Source organism: Silurus aristotelis, assembly GCF_946808225.1.
Source record: "Silurus aristotelis genome assembly, chromosome: 4".
Taxonomy (NCBI): domain Eukaryota; kingdom Metazoa; phylum Chordata; class Actinopteri; order Siluriformes; family Siluridae; genus Silurus; species Silurus aristotelis.
This window is the reverse complement of record NC_139577.1, coordinates 8,824,127-8,841,260: the sequence shown is the minus strand read 5'-3', so window position 1 is coordinate 8,841,260 and position 17,134 is coordinate 8,824,127. Positions and strand designations below refer to the sequence as shown.

General features: G+C 38.6%; 1 protein-coding gene across 1 annotated transcript in view; it reads right to left on the bottom strand.

Annotated features, from left to right (window-relative positions):
• The window catches only part of herc4 (HECT and RLD domain containing E3 ubiquitin protein ligase 4), a 47,427-nt gene that overhangs the window by 2,565 nt on the left and 27,728 nt on the right, over window positions 1–17,134 (bottom strand). Inside the window, exons 14-23 of the mRNA XM_083540170.1 lie at window positions 15,253–15,425; window positions 13,375–13,494; window positions 12,272–12,370; window positions 12,013–12,186; window positions 11,194–11,337; window positions 10,870–11,036; window positions 10,691–10,757; window positions 10,009–10,091; window positions 7,530–7,713; window positions 2,283–2,385 (exon numbers count right to left, since the gene is read on the bottom strand). Coding sequence (XP_083396296.1) covers window positions 2,283–2,385; window positions 7,530–7,713; window positions 10,009–10,091; window positions 10,691–10,757; window positions 10,870–11,036; window positions 11,194–11,337; window positions 12,013–12,186; window positions 12,272–12,370; window positions 13,375–13,494; window positions 15,253–15,425 — 1,314 coding nt within the window. The remainder of the gene's footprint in view (window positions 1–2,282; window positions 2,386–7,529; window positions 7,714–10,008; window positions 10,092–10,690; window positions 10,758–10,869; window positions 11,037–11,193; window positions 11,338–12,012; window positions 12,187–12,271; window positions 12,371–13,374; window positions 13,495–15,252; window positions 15,426–17,134) is intronic.

Sequence of the window (17,134 nt, the reverse complement as noted above, 5' to 3'; positions counted from 1 at the left end):
TTTTTGAAAAAAAAGAAAAAGAAATGTTTTCTTTTTCTGTTGCTCACAGATGGTCACCTCTTCTCTCAGCCTGGCTTCCACTACTCTTTCCCATAACCTAATGGTGTGACTGATCAACTTAATTCCCCTGTAGTTACTGCAGGTCTGCACATCTCCCTTATTCTTAAAGATCGGTTCCAGCACACTCCTTCTCCATTCCTCAGGCATCCTCCCACCTTCCAGAATCTTGTTAAACAATCTGGTTAAAAACTCCACTGCCATCTCTCCTAAACATCTCCATGCTTCTACAGGTATGTCATCTGGTCCAACTGACTTTCCACTCTTTATCTTCTTAATCGCTGCTCTCACTTCTTTCTTACTAATCCTATCTACATCCTGCTTTACCAACTCCACAACATCCAACCTTCTCTCTCTCTGATTTTCCTCATTCAACAGCTGCTCAAAATATTCCCTTCACCTTCTCAACACACTCTCCTCACTAGTAAACACATTTCCCTCTCCATCCTTTATTGCTCTAACTTGCAGTACATCCTTCCCAGCTCGGTCCCTCTGCCTGGCCAATCGGTATAAATCATTTTCTCCTTCCTTAGTGTCCAACCTCTCATACAGCTCCTCATATGCCTTTTCCTTGGCTTTCGCTACATCCCTCTTTACCTGCTGCCGCATCCCCTTGTACTCCTGCCTACTTTTCTCATCACTCTGTCTATCCCACTTCTGTTTTGCCAACCTCTTTCTCCTAATGCTCTCCTGCACTTCCTCATTCCACCACCACATCTCTTTGTCTTGCTTTCTATTTCCAGATGTCACACCAAGTACTTTTCTAGCTGCCTCCCTCATTACTCCTGCAGTAGGTTCCCAATCACCCAACACCTCTTCATCACCACCGAGCTCCTGTCTGACCTCTTCCCTGAACCTCACACTACACTCTTCCTCCTTCAGTTTCCACCATCTTATTCTTCTTTCAGTCCTCACTCTCCTTATCTTCTTCTTCGCCACCAAAACCATCTTACAGACCACCATCCGATGCTGTCTAGCTACACTGTCCCCTGCCAACACCTTACAGTCTCCAATCTCCTTCAGGTTGCATCTCCTGCATAGAACATAATCCACCTGTGTGCACCTTCCTCCACTCTTATACGTCACCCTATGATCTTCCTTCTTGTTAAAATAAATGTTCACCACTGCCATTTCCATCCTTTTAGCAAAATCTACCACCATCTGCCCTTCCACATTCCTCTCCTTAAAACCATACCTACCCATCACCTCCTCATCACCTCTGTTCCCTTCACCAACATGCCCATTAAAGTCTGCCCCAATCACCAATCGTTCTTTCCTAGGTACACCATCTACCACTTCATCTAATTCACTCCAGAATCTTTCCTTCTCCTCCATCTCACAGCCAACTTGTGGAGCATAGGCACTGATGACATTTATCATCATCCCTTCAACTTCCAGCTTCACGTTCATCACCCTATCAGAAACTCTCTTCACCTCCACTACACTCTTACTGTACTCTTCCCTCAGTATCACCCCTACACCATTTCTCTTCCCATCCACACCATGATAGAACAGTTTGAACCCACCCCCAATGTTCCTGGCCTTACTCCCTTTCCACTTGGTCTCCTGAACACACAACATATCTACCTTTCTCCTCTCCATCATTTCAGCTATCTCTCTCCCTTTACCAGTCATAGTACCAACATTTAAAGTACCAACCCGAACCTCCACTCTCCTACACTGCTCCTTTTCCTGCCGTCTCTGTAGACGTCTTCCTCCTCTCCTTCTCCTCCTTCGGCCAACAGTAGCCAAATTTCCACCGGTACCCTGTCGGCTAACGATTCCTGCGGCGGTCGTTGTTAACCTGGGCCTCGACCGATCCGGTATGAAAATCTCATTTGTGATCCGCATATTTGATTTGGCACGTTTTTACGCTGGATGCCCTTCCTAACGCAACCCTCCCCGTTTACCTGGGCTTGGGACCGGCACTAAGAGTACACTGGCTTGTGCCTCCCTAATGGCTGGGTTCAGTGTAATGAGTATTAACAAAAAAAAAAATTTTTGAATGTGAGAAATAAAATTATTTTAAACAACTAGAGCATCAGGCTGTAAATTAACAAAATTTTAAAAAGTAAAGGGGTTCTGAATACTTTCTAAATGCACTTGAAATATACCTTCCCCATGCCCAGCCCCCAGTACCATGACTAATAGCAATGTCTGAAAATGAATTAATAAATAAAAACTTTTTTCTAATTTCAACAGTTAGAAAGCTTGTTTTTACTTACAGAGGAACTGCTTCTTCTTTTCCAGAGGCAACTCATGGAAAACCTCCCAGAAGAATTTGATCGTTGGGTGCTCAGGCCAGTACTCTCCCTTGTACTTTGTGTTCTAAAAGAGATGTAAAAAAATAAATAAATATAATAATAATAATAATCAAAAACAAACAAATAAATAAATAAACTTAATTTAAAAATATTTACTGCATTTATTTCCCCCCAATTAGTACCATTGTCACTGTAGAGTTTTTATTTTTTTTTTACAATTTGTGTTGTTAGGTATTCACAAATACTACATGTAAGAATATGTTTATTTAAAAGCGAATATTTTGGTCAACATAAGTAATTTGACATAAAGCTGTTCCCTTAAGTTTTGGGAAGAAAGAGGTTTTTCAGTTAAAAATTGCTTAAATATCAGATAAATAGTTAAATATCTTACCAACAAGACATATAAAGAACTGCTAATTGTTAGATGTAGGGAGTGATCAGCATTTGCCATAAATTGTTCCTTTTTAAAAACAAATTTTTCACTGAAACATTCCGATTAATAAAACTGTGTAGACACTTACACATGATGGGCATTGGGAGTAACCTGTGCAATGCAATGACTACAGTTATGAAGTGAGCTACAGCTCTGAACTCAATATAAACATATAGAAGCTATCTGCTTGTGGCGGTAAAACAAGTTAATGGTTGAAGCACAGTGGAGGTAGTGTCCTGGCTTGGCCTTGCATGGCTGCTTCTGAAATAGGACACATCTTTATTGATGATAGTAGAAAAATAATAACTTCACAAATGTACAGAAACAATCCCTCGGCTGAAAGAGAAATGCTTCCAATCAAATTTAAACAATCTTCATCATGCAGCAGTAACAAGTAAATGTCACCCGATTTTACCAGTACTGATAGCTGGTTGGATTGTACTTGCCGATAACCGATTAATCAACTGATAGTTTTGAAAAAGGATACTGGATAAAAAAATAAAAAAATTAATAATAATAATAATAATAATAATAATAAAAAAAGAGAAAAAAACTACTGAACTTTATTACAAACAAAAAAAATAAAAAAACAGCACTGAATCAAGAAAATGTGCTAAATAATATTAATATTAATATATTACATTAATAAATACTTAAGAAAATAAAAGATATGCATTCAAGCAAACGAAAAAGTCGTCTTCTTCTTCTTTCGGATTCTTCTATAAGTGGTCACCACAGCGAATCATCCGTCTCTATATGCCCCTGTCCTCTACATTTTCCTATTTCAACCCAACTACCTGCATGTCTTCCCTCACCACATTCATGACCCTCCTCCATAGCCTTCCTCTTTTCCTCTTTCCTGGTGGTTCCATCCTCAGCATTCTCCTACCGATATACCCCATGTCCCTCCTCTGCACATGTCCAAACCATCTCAATCTCGCCTCCCTCACCTTTTTACCAAAACGTCCTACATGCGCTGTCCCTCTAATAAACTAATTTCTAATCCTGTCCATCGTCGTCACTCCCAACGAAAATCTTAGCATTTTCAGCTCTGCTACCTCCAGCTCCAACTCCTGTCTTTTACTCAATGCCACTGTCTCTAAACCATACAACAATGCAGGCCTCACCACAGTCCTATAAACTTTCCCTTTCACTCTTGCAGATACCCTACTATCACAAATCACTCCTATCACTCTTCTCCACCCACTCCACCCTGCCTGCACTCTTTTCTTCACTTCTCTAACACACTCTCCATTACTTTGCACCACTGAAACCAGGTACCATGTACCTTAATCTGTGGTGCTCTTCCTAGGCATGAAACCATACTGTTGCTCACAGATGGTCACCTCTTCTCTCAGTCTGGCTTCCACTACACTTTACCATAACTAAAGGTGTGGCTGATCAACTTTATTCCCCTGAATGTTACTGCAGGTCTGCACATCTCCCTTATTCTTAAAGATTGGTACCAGCTCACTCCTTCTCCATTCCTCAGGCATCCTCTCACCTTCCAAAATCTTGTTGAACAACCTGGTTAAGAACTCCACTGCCATCTCTCCTAAACATCTCTTCACTCCAGAATCTTTCCTTCTCCTCCATCTCGCAGCCGACTTGTGGAGCATAGGCACTGATGACATTTATCATCATCCCTTCAACTTCCAGCTTTACAATCATTACCCTATCAGAAACTCTCTTCACCTCCTCTACACTCTTACTGTACTCTTCCTTCAGAATCACCCCTACACCATTTCTCTTTCCATCCACACCATTATAAAACAGTTTAAACCCACCCCCAATGTTCCTGGCCTTACTCCCTTTCCACTTGGTCTCCTGAACACACAACATATCTACCTTTCTCCTCTCCATCATTTCAGCTATCTCTCTCCCTTTACCAGTCATAGTGCCAACATTTAAAGTACCAACCCGAACCTCCGCTCTCCTACACTTCTCCTTTCCCTGTCGCCTCTGTAGATGTCTTCCTCCACTCCTTCTTCTCCTTCGGCCAACAGTAGCCCAATTTTACCGGTACCCTGTTGGCCAACGATACCTGTGGCAGTTGTTGTTAACCCGGGCCTCGACCGATCCGGTATGAAATTCTTAATCGTGACCAGCATATTCGATTTGGCACATGTTTTACGCTGGATGCCCTTCCTAACGCAACCCTCCCCATCTATCCGGGCTTGGGACCGACACTAAGAGTGCTCTGGCTTCTGCTTCCCTAATGGCTGGGTTGTGCACCTTCCTCCACTCTTATTTGAAAAAAAGAAGGAGGATCATAGGGTAATGTATAAGTGTTCATCACTGCCACTTTCATCCTTTTAGCAAAATCTACCACCATCTGCCCTTCCACATTCCTCTCCTTAAAGCCATACCTACCCATCACCTACCCATCTCCTCTGTTCCCTTCACCTGCCCATTGAAATCTGCCCCAATCACCAATCTTTCACTCCTAGGTTCACCGTCTACCCCTTCATCTAACTCACTCAAGAATTTTTTCCTTCTCCTTCATCTCACAACCCACTTGTGGAGCATAAGCACTGATGACATTTATCATCACCACTTTAACTTCCATGTTCATAATCCTATCAGAAACTCTTTTTACCTCCACTACACTCTTACTGTACTCTTCCTTTAAAATCACCCCTATGCCATTTCTCTTTCCATCCACACCATAATAGAACAGTTTAAACCCACCTCCAATGTTCCTGGCCTTACTACCTTTCCACTTGGTCTCCTGAACACACAACATATCCACCTTTCTTCTCTCCATCATATCAGCTACCTTTCTCCCTTTACCAGTCATAGTACCAACCCTAACCTCTATTTTCCTACACTTCTCTTTTCCCAGCTGTCTCTGTAGACATCTTCCACCTCTCCTTCTCCTCCTTCAGCCAACAGTAGCCTAATTTCCACCGGTACCCTGTTGGCTAACAATATCTGTGGCGGTCGTTGGTAACCTGGGTCTCGACCGATCCGGTATGAATTTCTCTTTCGTGATCCACATATTTGATTTGGCACGTTTTATGCTGGATGCCCTTCCTAACACAACCCACAGCTCTTAGGACTGGCACTAAGAGTACACTGGCTTGTGAAACCCCAATGGCTGGGTTCAAGCAATCCAAAAGTAACACTCCAAATAAATAAAAACAGTTACATTCAAAATGAACTAAAAAGACTTCAACAAACAGCATGTGTTGTCAGTGATTCACCTCTAGAGGCAGCTCTCGCACTGTATAACATCAACAGACCGTCTCAACTGCTCCAGCAACCCAGAAAAAACTATCGGTATGGTTTTCTGCCATTAGCCAATAGTTCCAGCATTCAACTACCGTTGCTGATTACTTGGCAAAACCAATGAATCGGTCGGCCTCTAATAGCAATAAACCAAAGCCTAGTTGACCATGTATGTAATTCTTTTAAAGAGGGGGTTTTTCTTCATGCCATCATTAGGGAAACTGAGAAAATGGACCTTCTAACCACTTGACCGGAGTCTTGACCTGAGAGCAAAACTTCACACATTGGGGCAATCAACAATGGACAATCTGCTACAGGAGAATGTACATGTTTTCGGTGCCCATGTCAAACTCCAAATCGCTTACCTGTGGCCTTTCAAATTTGCATGCCGATTCAGCTACAATGAATACAATGTAAAACAAACAAATAGAGGTTGGGCATAGCAGATTTTCTGCCTCAGTCCCCTTAATCAATAGAAAAGCTGGGGCTGTGTTGTCCCAGGTGGTGGAGGGGAGGAGGGCCCCATGCTGTCCATCAGTCAGAGGCTCTCAGTGCGAAAGAGAAAACACAATGCAATCGAGAAGGAATATCTGGCCAACAAGTGAAATGTTGCTCATTCTCCGAAACTATCTACTGGGATGGGTTCTCACCCTTTGTTTAGACCATGTTCAACTTCAGTGGATGCAAAGAGGTGTGGCAGATTTCCCTGCTTGATTCAGTAGGGCAGTGGTATTGGAGGCGGAATTATGGTCAAGCACCTGTTTGTTAAAAGGAGGGCAGAAGCAACAGAAGTGATTGCAACTGCAAATGTGCAAGAATACTATCATTTTCTGTGTTTTCAATAAGGAGCAGCAGCAAGGAAAAAGGCCTTTATAATTCTTCTTTCAGTGATGGACTGAAATAGTATCCTTCAGCAGAATTGGTGATGTCAGTGATTGTTGTTTCTGCTTTGTTTACTTCACAGCTCTCACAATGTTTATGTCATCAACTACTATTTTCCTTGGTTGACCTATTTTATATCTGGTGGTTAGTACATTTTTTGTCTATTTCTTAACACTTGGCTATGACAAAATTATTCTGATCATTTTTTTAAAGCTTTTTTTTCTTTCAGCGCTCTGGTTTTCACAACCATGGCTCAAACCAACAGTAGACATTTAGAGATATTTACTGTTTAAACAATCACTCTTCCAAAGCACTTCTGGGCAACAAGAAACACATGACAATCACATATTTCAATATTTGTGGTCACTTGAAAAAATTGTGGGTATAACAAAAGGTCCAACGATCTACATCGTGTTCTATATCTATATCTATATCTATATATATATATATATATATATATATATATATATATATATATATATATATATATATAAATAGCAGGAAATTTATTCTGAAATTCTGATTAATATTATCAAATGTCTCAGTGTATGGTAAAAAGTAACTAGTGGCCCTGATATCCCAAAGGTTTTAGAGGGGACTGATTATAACATTCAGCTGATTTCAGGCAAAAAAAACAAACACCCCAGTTTAAATATCCATACCTTCTCTAGTTCATTCCAGTCGTAATTTGTGTTTCCAATAATCATGGCCTGCAGTTCATTTGGCTGAAAAAGCTCCAAAACTTTCCCTCCACATATTTTGTGGAATCCAGCATAGAAGGCATTGAAAAGAGGAGCCACAGAAAAGTTGAAAATGTAGTCAACGTAGGCATTTACAAACTCTTGTCTGTAAAAAAAAAATGGTAGAAGACATATTTAAACCGTGTATATATAAAACCAAGTTGCCTGCCATCATACACAGTTTTGCTGTGTGCCGCAATGTTATACAACGTTTCACATTATGGACACAAAAATAGTGTTTTGCAACCAGTTCTTGGGGATCATTCACATTTTAGCCCTTTCCAAGTTCCAAGCAAAACTGTACAAGATTTTACAATTTACTGTATGCAGTCCTTTATGTATAATTTGTAGTTGGCTTGCAAACACTGGCTTTAATCAGTTGGAGGGGTTCAGGCAGTAATAGCTAAACAAATAGTTGAATGTGTATGCTAAATCAACAACATACAGTTAATGTTGGATTAAATGTAGCCCCTTTCTATCACAAATAATTACTTAATCATTATTATTTAGTGTGGGATAATGTCAAAACCAGTTTAATTCCATATAAAATAAAACAGCATTAAATGGGAAAAAAAACCCCACCAAAACCTTTTGAGGATGCCAATTAAAAATGTATACTTAGTTATAAAATATAAAATTATAAATAGATATTATAAGACCAACAAACACTAACATTGGGGCAATTATCAGTGTATTTGATGAAGACCACCTTTTATAAATGATATGGGCAAATTTATTGGGGCATCTGACAATTCCAATCCCTTCTTCCTAAAAAGTTACAAGTAAGTTGGAGGCACACACAAAAAAACATATTGCAGCATAACAATGATGGAATTCATGAATAAATGATTTAAAATGGAAAACTGACTAAATTACTATTGAGTTCTGACCTTAACCGTATTAAACACCTTTGGGGTGGACTCATAAACACTGACTGCACCCCAGGCCTCCTCACACTACATCAGTACCTGACTTTACTAACACTCTTGTAGCTGAATGAGCACAAATCTCCACAAGTGCACTCCAAAATCTAGTGGAACATCTTTCAAGAAGAGTGGAGATTATTATAACAGCAACTGGGGACTCAATGTGGAATGGGATGTTCAAAAAGCAAATACAAATCTTAGGTGTCTACAGATTTTTGTTCATACAGTGCATGTACTAATTATTCTGGAGCATTGGGATTTTCTTCTGCTTTCGGCTGCTCCTGTTAGGGTTCCTCGTCACTCCCAATGAAAATTTCAACATCTTCAGCTCTGCCAGCTCCAGCTCCACCTCCGGTCTTTTACTCAATGCCACTGTCTCTAATCCATACAACATCGCAGGTCTCACCACAGTCCTATAAACTTTCCCTTTCACTCTTGCAGATACCCTACTATCACAAATCACTCCTGTCACTCTTCTCCACCCACTCCACCCTGCCTGCACTCTTTTCTTCACTTCTCTAACACACACACTATTACTTTGCACTGTTGACCCCAGGTACTTTAACTCATCCACATCCACCACCTCTTCTTCCTGCAACTGCACCTCTCCACTGCCCTCCCTCTCATTCACACTCATGTACTCTGTCTTATGTACTCGGCCTACTGCCGATCCTTGATGCAGTCCCACCTCCACCTTAAACTAGTCTGTCGTTCCTATTGCACATATCCATTCCTTCTCTGCCACACCTGACTTCCTTATAAAATACCAAACCCCTCTCTCCACCCTGTCGTACGTTTTTTCTAAATCCACAAACACACAATGCAACTCCTTCTGACCTTCTCTAAACTTCTCCATCAACATTCTCAAAGCAAATAATGCATCTGTGGTGCTCTTCCTAGGCATGAAACCATACTGTTGCTCACAGATGGTCACCTCTTCTCTCAGTCTGGCTTCCACTACACTTTACCATAACTAAAGGTGTGGCTGATCAACTTAATTCCCCTGTAGTTACTGCAGGTCTGCACATCACCTTTATTCTTAAAAATCGCTACCAGCACACTCCTTCTCCATTCTCCAGGCATCCCCCTCTCACCTTCCAAGATTTTGTTGATCAACCTGGTTATAAACTCCACTGCCATCTCTCCTAAACATCTCCATGCTTCTACTGGTATGTCATCTGGTCCAACCGACTTTCCACTCTTCATCCTTTTAATAGCTACTTTCACTTCCTCTTTACTACTCCTATCCACCTATCATCATGCTTCACCTCTCACATCTCCACATCATCCAACCTTCTCTCTCTTTTATTTTCCTTATTCTTCAGCTGTTCTGGAGCATTGAGATATGTAGTCAAAGAGGTGTACAAGAATGTGAATCAGTTCTGTAGAGTGAAGCATTTGCGTAGATGCTCTCTGATAGATATTTCTGCATGGTTTAAAATAATATTGCCTAATTAAAAAAATAAAAGAAATACCTGTTGTGGTTGTTTACGTTGATGTTAGTGCCATTAGGCACCAGCTCCAATACCTCAGTTTCACCAAAGTTTTCCGAACAGAAAACAACCAAAACATTATTTTATGAATAAGAAAGATTTTACACTGGTATTAAAAAATATATTAATTATTATTTTACTACTTGCACTGTAAATAGTTTTAAAATTATTCTGAGTTTTATGTCTAGATGAGCAGAAAACAGCATCTTAATGGCCATGAGAGGATCATATTCACTAAAGCCTGCTCCATCAATATTGAGAGGTGAGAATGCAATATACACTAGAGAAGGATGTAGGTACATAAGAGCCTTTGTGATAATTCAAGCAACCAAAACATATTTCTAGTGTTGAAACATACTTAATTTACACCTATGATCAATAACCACTAAATTGTTATTTTTGTTTTGCATAAAATACTTCTTATGGTAATAACAACACAAAAATTATTTATGTAGTTTTTTGGACAGGGAGTAGAGAAAAGGAAAAGACAGACGCAAAGACAGAGGTCTTAGGGACTTCACACTGTATCAATAAACTCCATAGACTGTGGTCAATTGCATGGCAAGATACAAAACAAAATGTGTAATATGTGACTTATTACAATCATATTTAATAATAATACTTAAAGAAACATCATTTTATTTCGAAATGCAACTGTTCTTACTGTGAAGTTCAAGCAAAATGTTTCCTCAACGTCATCTTCCGTGTAGTCCAATAATTCTTGCAGACTCCTATGGTATATGGTCAAACATACAAAGGTAAAGAAATAGTGTTACAGTACCTAGGAAACATTCCTGTACAAAAGAAGCATTATCATAGTGAAATCAACTATGAATATCTTACCTGCCAACAACAGGCATGAGCTCCTTCAAATCCTCCAGAGTTGGAGGTTTCTTCAAGAGTTTCTTGTACAGGGCTACAGGGAAATTTAGTTCCACTATAGTCAGATTGTAAATGGCCAAACCACAAATAACCCCAATGAGGTGGAATAAGTCGATATCTTCTAGCGTCTGCAAAACAAGAATAAATAAATCAAAATGCAAAACAGGAAAATTTTATTATTAAATCTAGTATATATATATATATATATATATATATATATATATATATATATATATATATATATATATATATATATATATTCGGATTACACTGATTAATCATTACCTTGTCTGAAAACCAGATGAGTCTGGAATCCATGTAATATCTGAACATGCCATATTTGGGGTCCAGCAGTTCTTTCATGATGAGGAGGAAGAATTCTTTCCTCACCCCCCCAGCATCCACAGCCTCTTCTCCAACAAAGATCACCTAAATACAGCAACAATGCATTTTTATCATTTTAATTCACAAGTAAATGGACTAGAAGTTAATCAAAAACTATTTTTTTAATCAGTTTAGTGTTTAAAAATGTTTAATGTGATTCAGGTATAACAAAGCCTTATCTATTAGATAATCATTTTAATCAAACTCAATATATACACTGTATGGACAAAGGTTTGTGCAACCCTGAGCATAAGGTTTGGATATTTGTGATCATTCAGACAAAATGGTGTTAGTAAAGTCAGGTACTGATGTAGGTGAGGTGAGAAGGCCTGGGGTGCACTCAGTGTTCATCCCAAATTTCATCCCTAAGGTGCTCAGTAGGATTGAGGTCAGAGCTCTATAACAGACAGCTCAAGATCTTCCACTCCAACCCATTTAAGCTATATCTACATGGAGCTTGCTTTGTGCACGTGGGCATTGTTATGTTTGAACAGGTTTGGGTCTCCTAGTTCAGAAGAGAAAATTGAATGCTTCCGCATCCAAATACATCCTGTACAATTGTGTGCCTCCAACTTGTAGGTTTGGGGGAAAAAACACACATGGCATGGAAAATGTCAGGTGTCCAGATACTTTTGTCCATATAGTGTATCTTAGTTTAAAATGTAAAATATCTTGTTTGTGAAAGAAAAATAAAGAGATACAAGATAATGTCATAAAAACCTTTAAAGGTTTCTTGTAATCAACATTTTTGGACTTCCGCAAAACCTCCATAGTGTCCTCAACAACATTTTCTCTGCGCACTATGAGAATGAGGCATGGATTTACTGACTCCACCATGCCACCAGGCAGGAATAAAGAGCTGAGGTTCTGTCTTTCTGCTTGGTCCACCGCCATCTGTTTGAAAACAGCAGACTTGTGAAGGAGTTGAGGAAAGTTGAGGAGTAGTATGTCTCCTGAGAAGTATTTCTATTGGACTCACCTGCATCTGTATAACAGCATCAGTTTGAAGCAGGGTGGTCTTTGCCTGAGCATCAAATACAAAAGGGTATTTGCACAGGGTGACCTGAGAGTCCATATCCTAGTAGAAAGATCAGAATTTTTTTTCCCTTAAGGATTAATATTCATGTAAGTTTATTACATTACATCTCACATCATAATAAAACATGGCAATTTATTATATTCAACATGATGTTTCATGGATCAAGGATATCAAGAATAATGAGATATCTGCTACAGTCATCTGGAGACTGTCAAACATTCCTCTTTTTTGTATGCAAAACCCAGCAACCCTAAATGTTGTTTGAGAAATGGTCTGTTGGACACATGAAACTGCACTTTCTCTACTGACATACAAACATCTTTTTTAATGTTACATTACATTTTCTGTTGGAAAAGTAATGTGATAATATAAAAAGTTTTATGCTGACTAAATACTGCAGATGTAAAAAATCTGCAAAGCTATCACAAATCTAATTTTTGCTTTTGTTATTATGGAAAGAACATGTAGCTTTTAGCATATGGCCAAGTGTGTTAACACAAGGAATTTGGTTCCAGCTGTTAGTGACTCTCAAAAGTACAGACAATAATAACACTACCGTAATTTCCGGACTATTAAGCGCACCCAAATATAAGCCGCACCCACTGAATTTTACACATTTTTATTTTGACCATAAATACGCCGCACCTGTCTATAAGCCTACATTGAAACTAATGAACTTTACACAGGCTTTAACGGAAGACAGTGCCTGTTACATGGCTTGTATCTAAACAGTAGCCTACCAAGTAAGTCATTGTTCACTGTCTTCCTCCTTCCTTTCACAACAATTTCTGGGAAAAACCCAGGAAAAATCCAGAAATTAGCCGCTTCATTGTTTAAGCCGCGGGATTCAAAGAGTGGGAAAAAAGTTATAATATAAAGTTAAAATTATAGTAGAGGGATAAGAGAAGATGACAATGATTGTAAGCACAATGTAGGTGTTTCTGATCATTTGGCTCAGAGTTCCCAGCAGAAACCAAAAATTCAGTATCTTGTTTTGAATACATGGTAATCAGGTGGTGAATATGTAAGAGAAAATGACTTACAATAGAAAACATCTGGTGCTGGATCCATGTAACATAATCACTCCTGATGTCAACCAGGTCTTCCAGTTCATGTATGTAAAATTTATCATACTGAATTATTTGGCCAGCTCGCTCATTTACCTGCAATAATAATATAACATGATTACAATGAAAATTATCTTTAGATGTAACATTTAGAAAAAAAGTGAATACAGTTTCAGTTACATAGAAGCAAAAAGTTAAATCACTTCAGCCTTCAGCATGAGGACCATTGAAACAGCATGTCTTCTATATTATCATAATAATAAAATTAATTATATATTCTAGATGCTTATATTTTTACAAATGAACAAAATGCCTGTGTATGTTTTAAACGAAAATGATCATTAAAACAATACAATTGTTTATTTACACAATTTGCCTCACCTTGCATACTCAAATTATGTTTTTTTTTTACAGAAAGAAACAACCCAGCATAAGTGAAGGGGAAAAAAAACATGCACTAGCAGCCACTATAAGATTTATAAAATGTCACAATTAAAGATAGTTTAACTCAATAGGTGGCGTTTGCATTTTTTTTTTTAAGGTACATGTTTATACATAATACCTTGAATCCTACAAGGTATTATGTAAAGTGTATCAGCCAAACATGGTATTTACTGGTAAGGGTATCTAATGATTAAACAATGAAGACATTGAATACAATAAAGCTAAATTCTTGACCAAAAAATACACATACCGTAATTTCCAGACTATAAAGCGCACCCATATATAAGCCGCACCCACTGAATTTTACAAATATTTTTATTTTTAACATAAATAAGCCACACCTGTCTATAAGCCGCAGGTGTCTACACTAATGTACTTTACACATGCTTCAATAAAAGACACGTTGCACACGGTGTAACGGGTGAAATATGATGCGCTTCCTTTAGGAGCATAGCGGTATTTTGGGAATAGCACGCCACTGCATTTTTTCTGGTATTACTGCATGTGTGGAGACCGAGGAATATGTCCTTATTATTTTCTGATGCTCATTTCTAAGTTTCTTTGACTAACCCGTAACACTGTTGCCAAGAAAAATAAAAAAGCACGAGTTTTGGAAACCTGTCTGTGCTTATATGATTTCTGTTGCAACTGAAGTTAGTGAGCTATCCCATGACCCAGACTCAACGCGCTACAGCGGCTTGTATCTTAACAGTAGCCGACCAAGTAAGTCATTGTTCACTGTCTTCTTCCTTCCTTTCACAACTATTTCTCTCGGGAGTTTATCTTTTGGCATCGTCGTGCGTTTAAAAATCACCCGATGGAAGTTTTTTCTCCCGATGCCGTGCAGCTCAGAACACAGGTGAGGTGCGTTTTTTCGTTTCCGTTCGGAAATTTCATTGGTCTAATGTTATGTCGCTCAATTTTTTTTGGCTAGAAGTTTGTGAAACCGGGAAAAACCCAGGAAAAATTCATAAATTAGCCGCTTCGTTGTTTAAGCTGCGGGGTTCAAAACGTGGGAAAAAAGTAGCGGCTTATAGTCCGAAAAATACGGTAAACCACTCATAACTGTATGTTCTAGATATGCCCTGTTATAATCTTTCTTTGTTGCTATAAATTGAGTACAGAAAAGGCTTGGCTCTCTTAAATGCTCCATGCAGATATTTATTTCATAAAACTATTAACCATGGTTACTAATTTTGTTTGCTAACCATGTAGCAAAATATTAAGATTGCATTGTATGCACAGCTAAATCAGAGCAGTTTTGCATAAAATATTTACGCAAGTTTATTAAAATCTTTTTTTTTTTCTTTAAGTTTTTTACGCCTATTTCTTGATATAGCATACAGAATGTTTTTTAGAACAGGTTCATAATTTGTGTTGAATTCAAGGTATATCACTCATAATACATACAGAATGCAGAATCTCCAGAAATTTCAAACAGGTACTGAGGAAGCAGGTGAATGTCCTGTGCTCGGATGGCAAAATTCCCATCTTCTGCATCCGAAGCAGATACAAAACCACCTCTTTGTACAATTCCACAAGTCCTTGAAACAGTGCTGGATCAAAGCCAGACCACCAATTTCCTTGAAGAAAAGGTGAAAACATAAGGAGAATAAAATAAGTATAAAAAGTTAAGAAAATGAATGCTAAAAAAAGAAGAAACAGAAAATGAGTAAGAAATATATATATAAAAAAACATTTTGGTTACAATAATTAGGTTAGTGGCTAACCTACTCGCACTGGATCATTTTCTTTGGTTAAACAATGAAGTTTTACACTTTTTTTCCACCCAACACTTAAGAAATGCCCCAATGTTATTTTTCACATTGTCAATTTTATATTGACTACAATAAGTACAAAAATAACAGTAGCGGATGACTTAATTAATCCTGATTCCTTAGGAAAAATAAAACACTTAGAAACAGCTGACAATATTGAATACAACCTCAACAAAGGACATTTTAAAGTCAATAATCACCAGATTTGTTATCTCTAATATTGCCTTAAAGAAATTTCCAGGTCATTATATAGAGACCAACATGTATTGCTTGTTTGCCTCTTGACTCCAGACAGAATCATTACCACCACCATTCACTACCGAAATTATCACCAGCTTTATCACAACCAATGTGAAAACACACAATAATAATCAAGTTCAGGAATAAAATACTTTGCCTGGCCAAAGAAAAGTCACCACCTGGTTGTTAGCACTTTGTCTCACTGAGACCTGGATTAAACCAGGTGATTATATGGGTCTAAACGAGTCGACACCGTCAGGATATGTTTATAAGCATGAGCCCCGTCAGACTGGTCGTGGGGGGTGGGGGGGTGGGGGGGGTGTAGGAACCATTTATAGTGCTTCTCTTAATGTTAGTCAGAGATTAGGATTCAGCTTTAAATCATTTGAAGTGCTCGTTCTTAAAATTGCACTTTCAGACATGCATAGAAAACTCGCTCTGGTCACCGTGTACATACCCCCAGGGCCCTACGCTGATTTTCTTCATGAGTTTGCTTGTTTTCTCTCAGACCTCTTGATCAGCTTTGATAAAGTGCTGCTTGTAGGAGATTTTAATATTCATGTAGATGATGCAAACGATGCCCTAGGATTATCATTTGTCGATTTACTAAACTCTTTTGGAGTTAAACAAAACGTCACCAGACCAACCCACCGTTTTAACCACACACTAGACTTAATAATATCCCACGGAGCAGACGTCACTGATATAGATATTTTACCCCAGAGTGATGACATCACAGACCATTATCTCCTACTGTACACACTACCGGTAGAGCAGATTAACCGTGTTTCACCACGGTATCGACTTGGTAGGACTATTATTCCAACCACTAAGGACAGATTCATAAATAACCTGCCTGATTTATCTCAGTTGCACATTAAACCCATAACTGCTGATCATCTTGATGAGATGGCGAACAACATAGACCTTATCCTCACTAGCACTTTAGACACTGTTGCCCCCATCCGGTTAAAAAAGGTTCGAGAACAAGCACCTGCACCTTGGTATAATAGTCATACGCATGCCCTAAAGAGAACAACACGTAATCTGGAGAGAAAATGGAGGAAAACTAAATTGGAGGTATTTAGAATTGCGTATAAAGACAGTATGCTTAGCTACAGACAGGCGCTAAAAGCTGCTAGAGCTAAACACCTGAGCAAACTCATAGAAAATAACAAAAACAATCCCAGGTTCCTTTTCAGTACAGTCGCTAAATTAACAACAAATCAGGGATTTGAAAAATGTGTTCCATCACAGTTTAGTAGTGAAGACTT